At 33.3% G+C, this 9,244-nt stretch overlaps 1 protein-coding gene across 1 annotated transcript; it reads right to left on the reverse strand.

Moving 5' to 3' along the window:
- Window positions 1-7,583: 7,583 nt before the first annotated feature.
- Window positions 7,584-8,289, reverse strand: LOC136227719 (small ribosomal subunit protein uS9-like). The gene has a single exon (XM_066016461.1). The coding sequence runs from the start codon at window positions 8,233-8,235 to the stop codon at window positions 7,771-7,773; it is 465 nt and encodes a 154-aa protein (XP_065872533.1). The 5' UTR covers window positions 8,236-8,289; the 3' UTR covers window positions 7,584-7,770.
- Between the last annotated feature and the right edge of the window lie 955 nt (window positions 8,290-9,244).

A 9,244-nucleotide genomic window follows, 5' to 3' on the forward strand; every position in this document is an offset into this window, starting at 1 on the left:
CCATTTGGTTCATTTTTTTCCGGGATTCCTTAATTTAACCAAGAAATAGATATTCCATAATTTTAAAATTACCTCTCTTATATCTATTAATCATTTGTTTCACATTTCATGTGAAAAATGGTAAAAACATGGAAAATGGTAAAAAATGTGAAAAACGTGAAAAATTGTACAAACCTGAAAAATGGTAAGAATGAAAAAAAAAAAAAAAAAAAAAAAAAAAGAAAAAAAAATATCTTTGAAAGATTACCATTTTCGTATCTTTCCGTTTTTTCTGCGTTTCTTATTTTTCACGCTTTTAAAGTTTTCATTTTTTTCCTTAAATAATATATATTAAATATTTAAATAATTGATGATAATTTTAAAATGGCAAGGACTTGTCAAAAAAGCTTGGTTGAGCCTTGAACTTTCAAAGTGTTCTCAACTTATTTAAAAAGTTCTCATAGCTTCCTCAATTTACTTAAAGAATAATCAATTACTCACTTGATTTCAAAAAAGTAAGATCCACGCGGAAGAAGTGTTGTATATGCCTTGGAATGTTACTACTTAATTCAGAAAATAGATTAATTAAAAATGAAGTTTTTATTTGGTTCATGGTAAAAGGTATCCCTCTAACATTAGAATCTCACTGCTATGATCTTGGTCATTTTACTTTTTCAATGGGAGTTTAAAACATCTTTTGCATGCAATTTACTTTTTTGAAACCAAGTAATTGATGTTGAGTGGGTTATCACAAAAAAATTCAAAATTCAGAGGTTAATCAAGCTTTTTAGACAAGTTGAGGAGCAAATAATGTATTAAACCTTTTAAAATAAATAAGAAATTAAACTTGAGGGTAAGTTCGTATTTTGAAATACAAAATTAGTTATTCCATCAACTACTTGGTAACTTATTCCTATTATATTCCATGAACTAAATGGCACCTTGGGATGTCACCATTTTTTCTTTTCAGTGATGAAATTTAGTGCGGAACTTCACGAGAGAGAAATCGTACAATGATTTTATAATTATGCATTGCCATCGTATAAAATTAAGAGACAATAACATGATTTACGCTTTTGATACTATGTATAGTAATAGTGAGCTGCTAAATACCGCCATCGAATTCCTTTTCACCGTCTCTTTTGGACTTTTTTACCCTTCTCATAATTTTGATCAAAAACTGAAAATTCTCTCTCCAAAACCATAAACCCGAACAACAATAATTGATGTGCGTCAATCCGAACCCCGAAAATGGATGATTACCAGTCGGAAACATTAAGATTTACATCTTTTTATCAAAGAACTCATGAAAATAATACATATTTTTCATGACGATTTTACATTTTTCGTCACAAAAAATAGGAGAATTTTTAATTTTTCGTCACAAAAAATTGAATGATTTAGTATTTTTCGTCACTAAAAATTTTACGATTTTGCATATTTTAAAATTTGGCCTAAACGGATGCGGCATACCACCCGACCCATGGCGGGAACGGATGCCGCATCTGTTCCCACCATGGTGGAAATGGTATGTCGCATCCGTTTATGCTAAATTTTGAATTTTCTTTCAAAAAAAAATTTCCCCAATTTTGACAAAAAAAATTATACCAATGCCAAAATTGTCCAATGGGTGCAGTGATAAAGAATTTGGGTGCGGTATATAGCAATACTCATAGTAATATGACATACCATGTAAATTCAGTGGCCGATGGTGCATTTAAAACCCTTTGTTTTGTTATATATTGGTCTGATTTGACATTATAATAATATAAAAGTCCAAGTACATTTCTATCGCTAGCCCCTGCAATTGTTATAAATGTGTTATTTGCTTAAAGTAACTTATTTCTAAAATCTACTCGATAAGATTTTAAATAAGTTAAATTGTGTATAATTTAAATAAGTTTATGGGATAAATCACTATAAGTAAGTTCAAACGATCCATAGATCGCTTTCAGATAGTCAATATGCCATTTTAAGCAAGTTAAATAAGGTAAATAAAATGTTTTCAAACTGTTGGAATGTGGTTGATTTTTTAGATAAATACATGAAGCTAGAAATGTATTAATCCAATATATAAAGAAAAATTAGGACATACATATCAAATGAGATAAGGTTCAAATTTAAGTCTATAATTGATAGAGAAGTGTAAATTTGCTTTAATGTACAAAATGGTAAATTATTACTCATAAGGTGATACTGGTCGGATAACGGACGATAGTTTTCAATCGTAAACTACCAAAGATATTCTCAAACTAAATTTGAAGGAGCCGTGAAACCCCTAGATTTACAAGCTAAATTTGAAGGAATTAGAAATCACTATTATTAAGAGGGATGAACCCTAAAAACACTCTCAAAGAGAATATATAATTTAATTGATAAAAAGTTCTTCCTTACAAAGATGAGGTTTAAATACTCCTCCTAAAGAAAACTAAAAGACATAATTATCCTTACTAGGGTTACAACTAAAGAAAGAAAATAAAGGTTAAAATAGGCAAAATGTACATCCTTCCTTGTGAAGGAAAGAAAACTTGTAATTTAGGCAGCTTATATATCCTTCCTTGTGAAGGAAATGAATCTTGTAAAATAGGCAGAATGTATATCCTTCCTTATGAAGAAAAGAAGGTTTGCGGCTATCCTTCCTAGACAAGGAACGAAACTTCACTTCTTGGAAAGGAAGTAGTCTCTAGGATCCGCCTTAGTTATTCATCCAACATACGCCATCAGGTGCACGTGTTGTTCGTCTTGCCAAGATTCAAGGTAGAGTGAGATCCGTCATACTGGGTCGGAGTAGATACAATGGGTAAACCCGTTGAAGTAGATACATCGATGGAGATACAACGAATAGATATGCCAAGGTAGATCCACCCAGGTAGATACTGGAAGTAGATACGTCGATGAGTAGATACGCCAAGTTAGATATGTCGAAGTGGACCCGCCCAACTAGATACCTGAAGGAGATACATCAAAGTAGATTCGCCCAGGTAGATCTGCCAGAAGGAAAGATAGACTGGAACTTTTAGGTGTGTCTTTCTCCTCTTCTGAATCACTTCCCCCACACATCTGGCGGAATTTGTTACCTTACTATTTTCCTAACCTTCAATTGGAACTTGCTGAAAAGATGTCCTCATCATACCCCTTCTTTAAAAGAAAAAAGAAATAGGCTCAGACTCGCCTTTAAACACCAGCAAACCATCTCCTCTTTATCACTCGGTGTGCCCTTCCCATCCGTCAAATGTTCCATGAAGCTCCTCGTCATCGTCATCGTAGGTGTATTCATTTTGGCTCCACCCAACGTCCTCCATCTCCTCGTCCTCCAACACATCATCATAGTAGAATCTATCTTCATTATCTTCGTAAGGAGCTCCACTTTGGTTCCACTCAATGTTCCTCGACTCATTTTCATAAAACCTACCTTCATCAGCTTCATAAGTATATTCATTTTGGCTCCACTCACCATCCTCTAACTCATCATCACAATGAAATCTATTTTCCTCATCTTCATAAGTAGCCTCACTTTAGTTCCACTCACTGATCTGATGCTCATCTCCATCATAATAGCTTTCGTCATCTTCATCATAATTAAATTCATCCTCATGATGACGAAATCTACCATCATCATATAACTCACCCTCAAATTCATTTTCTTCTTCAATCTCATTCTTGAACCCATTATCATCATAGTCAAGTTCATTGTTGCTATCCAGCTCATTCTCATAATGGTCCTCCTCCTTATCAATCTTCCACTCGAGTTCATCTCCTTCATGATTATTGTCAAATTCATACAGCTCTTCTTCCTCCACCCAATCTTCCCCACGACCTCTCGCTTCCATCCGCTCCTTCTTATAGTTCAAGTCGACCACTCCATTTGCCGAGTTGTCTGACTTAAACGACATTCTACATGCGAGCATCATTGATCTGCCAACATCTCTCCCATCACCATAGTCATCATTCTCCACACATAAAATGAATTCATCATTCTCCTTAAAGGGATCCGCCAGCCCAAAGTCACCTTCCACTACTTTAACAGTAAGGTTATCACCTTCATTAAGCATACAAGTGAAGTTTTGCCTAAGGGGCATTTCATCAAACACATAGTACACACGCTTTTCTACTTGAACTTCTTCAAAGTTCCCACATGCTAACCCCCCGTCCCTCTCATTCATAGATACATTTAAATCCTCATTCAAAAATTCATTATCAACAACTCCATAATGAGAACTTAAATCACTAACAACATCACAGACAACCAAATCCTCACTAATAATAGACATACCCACAACTTCCACATCAAGAATTGAAAGTTTTGGATTTACCTTTTCCTTGTGCAATAGAGGATATATTTGACATGAATCTTTAGGAGGTGAGATAGTGGTTTCTCCATCTCTTTTTTGTTGGGCTCGATGTTGTCGTCTTCGGCTATTTCGGCTACTTCTTGTTCCCCTTTGCGGCTTTTCCATCCTTTCTTGCTTCATGTTTTCTATTGTCTTTCTCCTTGCTTCGGCAAGCTTGAAATCCATCTCTTCACACGGCTTGCCATTTTTCAAAACTCTTGTCAGTGGCTACCATTGTCGAAAGAAGTTTCGGATCAGGAAACGATCGGCTCTAATACCAACTGATACAGATCGGGTAACATGCGACGCTTTTAGGTGTACCTTTCTCCTCTTCTGAATCACTTCCCCACATATCTGACGGAATCTGTTACCTTACTATTTCCCTAACCTTGAATTAGAAACTTGATGAAAAGATGTCCTTATCATAAGAAAAATTCGAACGAGCTGATTTGATTATTATTAGACTGCCGCATCAAGCATTCTAAATAAGTTTATTGATAAATTGAATTTTTTTTTTACATTTTGATAGAATATTTGTAACGATTAGTAAATATTTTTAGTTAGTTTTTTGTGAACAATTTATATGTAACAAACGTAATTGTTGGCATTTTGGTAGGTTTTCACGACTCTATTAGTAATATTTTATATATAAATAATATTTAGGGTAAATAATAATACGGTGCTTATGTTTTTACTTAACACGTTAGTAAGTCCATCATATTATTATAAGATCCTTAAGTTTTATCTTAATTAATTCTTTAGTCCTTCTATTTATTTTTGTAAATAAAAGTCCAAAATTGCCCCTAATTATATACCTAAACAAATTTATTTTTTAGTTTTAAACATAATCTAATCAGTTTTAATGAAGTTTTTGAACTACATATAAACCGATATTAATATATTTGAAAAAATGTATTATTAATTTTCTGTAATTGTTTTTTCCTTTATTTTTTAATATAATATCTTTAAACTAACATTAAATATTATTATAAATTTTTTATAATTTCTTTAAAATCATTTATTTCTTTTTCTTCATTCGAAAAATTTATTAGAAATATAAAAACTTTTTACAATGATAGTCTTACTCCTATTTTAATAATTTTTTAAATATTTTTCATTTATTTTTTTAGTCAATAAATTTTACGTTATTAAATTAAAGTTCTATAATTGTATAAAAATTAATAAATCAATTACTTTATATTGGAGTTTATATTGGAGAGATTGTGATTATGTAGGAAAAAAAGAAAAAAAGAAAAAAAAAAGAAAAATAGATGTTTTGTTATTAAAACATAAAATAAAGGGTAATTTTGGTATTTTAAAATTTATTTAGTAGAGTTTGACCATTGACTCAAGCATAAGGACTAAGGAGTTAACAAAAACAAGAACCGGATGACTATATAATTATTTCTAAAAATACAGGGACTAAATAGTGTATTAGGTAAAAACACGGAAACCTTATAATTATTTACCCTAATATTTAATAGGTTTAATGTCTCTTAGTAATATTTTATATATAAATAATATTTAATAGGTTTAATGTTATAATTAAATAACTACTATCAAATAATAGTAAATATTATTTGACTTATAATGTTTGTTTAGAATGTTAAGGTAAAATATTATTACAATGAAAATATAAGCGAATAGGAAATTTGACTTATTTATTGAGCATCTACAATAGATAGTAATTGATTGAATGTTTGATGATGTGGCAATGGTTTTGACAACTCTCAAAGAATGTCATCTATTAGAGTTAGAGGTAGTAAAAGCACACGATCGGATTACACGACACATAATTTTATTGTTTGGATTAAGCATGGTATAGGGTTACAGTTCCTTTCCCGACAGTTGAATTTGAGGTCCAGGATCAGGCAAGATGCTAATTAGACTGGCCGGACCTGCCTTCCCAAAAAGCACGAGCATACAGATTCATAGTGTTCGTTCAGATTCCTTCACAGAATTTAATAGATGGATGGATGTAGAAGGAAATAGTAGAACTATGTAAATCTGCTTCTTCCAATTCAGGAGATCATTGTAAAGACCAAGTTTGTTATAATCAATAACCCACCCATTCCTAACACAATTTGTTTCCGCTTCGGAAACTATATCATACTTCCTAACAGCAGCAATAAAAGGAGTATACATCCAGTGTCCAATCAGATTAAGCAATTTCCAGAAAGAGACATGTACTCATGACTCAGTGACAAGTTAGCTTTCTTTGATCAGTGTTTGTTCATATTATAAACAGGCTATTGAAATCCCATTAAAGTAAAATATGAATTCACATTCAAAACTAACTCTCTTTTATGTAGGGATAATAATTTCTGACAACACAATTTATAAAGAAAACTCTCAATTAACACAATTATCATTATACAGGCTACTATTGCCCAGTTGTCAATTCATGCTTTGATGACTTGGTAATTCTCCCTCGTTCATATATATATACCAAACACCTATTTTATTGATTAAAGGGTTGTTCTTAGAAGAAACAATTGGATCAATCCTTTCAAAAGGATATTTAATACCTCCATTGATTACATTAATAACTTCTACATTTTAAACATCCATTCATCCACATCATAAACACACAGATAGAAAGAGATGCTGTGAGAGATATGAGGTAATAATTTAAACTAATACTAATAAGACTTGAGAAATGCTAAGAGACATGATCAACGCATCAGTACTAGCTCTAGACATCACCAAAAATCAATCAACTTCAGTTCCCCTCCAATAATTATAACACTTCTCCACAGAAATAAGAACCATATTCATGCTGATAGATCCACATCTATCACTGGTGCACATACCAATCATGTTAAAATAAACATGAAATGGCCAAACCCAAATTTGCATTTCAATTGGCATTCCAAGCTAATATCATAATGAAGGTCCAGTTACATGGAACACAATCTGGAATTCAAGATGTTGAGGTTTGACATTGAACCATAAACTCATGACAGAATAATCAGGTTACGATATACCAAGATATGCCCTCTATGACACAAACAAGTTAACAATTTTTAACATTGAAAGTCAACCAGTCTCTACTCAAAGAATATAACTGTGTAAAGCATAATCTGAACTAAAACTGATCCGCCAAACTATTTGTTGCAAAGGAGGATTGAGTTTCTCACTCAAACAAAACCAACAAGTAACCAAACTAAATAAGCTACACAACTCCACTGATCAACACCGAACATGAAAGAACAAGGTAAAAGTGAAACAACGCACCAATTGCTAAACACCAAAACAATTATGACAATAATAGACGTTCAATGAAAGATGTAACCATTAAATTATGCTGAAAACAAACTTAATTAAGAGCTACAAAATTACCAAACTATATGGTCCATGAAAGAAAACATTCATAAAACCTAAATTAACACCAGTTCTCAAATACTCAAATCCCATAACCTCAAAACATTTTCCAAAAACATAAAGCAGAGTATGCAATTTAACGATAACTCTTTTGGAACCTGGCACGGGCACCGCGACCACCGAACTTCTTGGGCTCACAGCGCCTAGGATCAGCCACAAGCAAAGTCCTATCATACCTTACCAGAATATCTTTGATCTCCTTCTTACTTTGTTCATCAACAAACTTCTGATAGTAGGCCACCAGAGCTTTCGCAATGCTCTGACGAATAGCATAAATCTGAGAAGTGTGACCACCGCCCTTGACGCGAATCCTCATGTCAACGCCGGCAAAACGGTGACGTCCGAGTAGGAGGATGGGTTCATAGGCCTTGAAACGGAGGATCTCAGGCTCCACCAGCTCAATTGGGCAGCCATTGATCTTGATCAGACCTCTCCCTCGCTTGCAGTAAGTAACAGCGACGGCGGTCTTCTTTCGGCCAAAACATTGAACGGATTCATTTGGAGTTGCTGCTGGTGCTGGTGCTGCCGCTGCCGCTGCCATTTTTAGGGTTTGGGAGCAATAAAGCGAGGAAACCGATTGATATAAAGGAAAGACGGAGGGGAATTTGAGATCTATATAATATAAGTGGAGAATTAGGGTTTTCGGCGCTTTGTTACAAAACCACTAGATTTTGAGATTTTTACGGAGCTGCCACATAATGAAACGTTGCGTTTAGGTTTTCTTTTCTTCTTTCTATTTTAATTTTTGAATTGGCACTAAAATAACCTTTACTAAAATATTATGGGGTTAAATCCCAATTTGGGACTCTTTTGTGTAAATTATTACTCAATGGGATCGGGTCATAATTTATTGAGAAAATTACAAAATTAGATGTAATGGGAGGTCCATTTACATTTTTAGACTCATTAGCAACCAACTTACATACATAGACTATACTCTGGCTACTTTCTCAAACTGTCCTCCATATATATAAGAACTTATACATTTGTCTCCTCGCCTTACAAAAAGCGAATTCGCGAATTCGAAACGCCAAACTCGAACCAAGAGCATCTTCAACACCACCAATCTGTACATTTCTTCTTCCAACGTCTTCCAAACCGATTCCAATGGCGAGAACCGGCATGAAGGTATGTTATTTTGCGTTTTTTGAATAGGTTTTAATGCTTCTCTTTCTATATTATGGTTTTTTACTTCACCCACAATTTATGAGTAGGGTTTACAACTTTATTGTGTTTATTCGTTAGTTCATACCTTCATTTTGTAAGAATGATACTTAGAAATAGTTAAAATCAGTTCTGGGGACTTAATTTTGCAGAATCGACCAATTCGCGAATATGAGTTTACTTCACGAACATCGCAATTTGCGAAGGAAAATCATATTCGCGAATCGGCATAGGCATATGGTATAGGTTTCGCATATGCTAATTCGCGAATGAGCTTTTCAATTCGTGAATTCCATATTCACGAAGTTATTATGTACTTGACTAATTTGAACTACTTTGTGATATTAAGGGTGATCATTCTAAGTCTGATTCCAAAAAGAGGAAGA

The sequence above is a fragment of the Euphorbia lathyris genome, chromosome 4, assembly GCF_963576675.1.
Source record: "Euphorbia lathyris chromosome 4, ddEupLath1.1, whole genome shotgun sequence".
NCBI lineage: Eukaryota > Viridiplantae > Streptophyta > Magnoliopsida > Malpighiales > Euphorbiaceae > Euphorbia > Euphorbia lathyris.

What these genes read in the sequence shown, in the direction of transcription:
- LOC136227719 (XM_066016461.1), bottom strand. Translation starts at nt 8,235, where the DNA reads ATGGCAGCGGCAGCGGCAGCACCAGCACCAGCAGCAACTCCAAATGAA.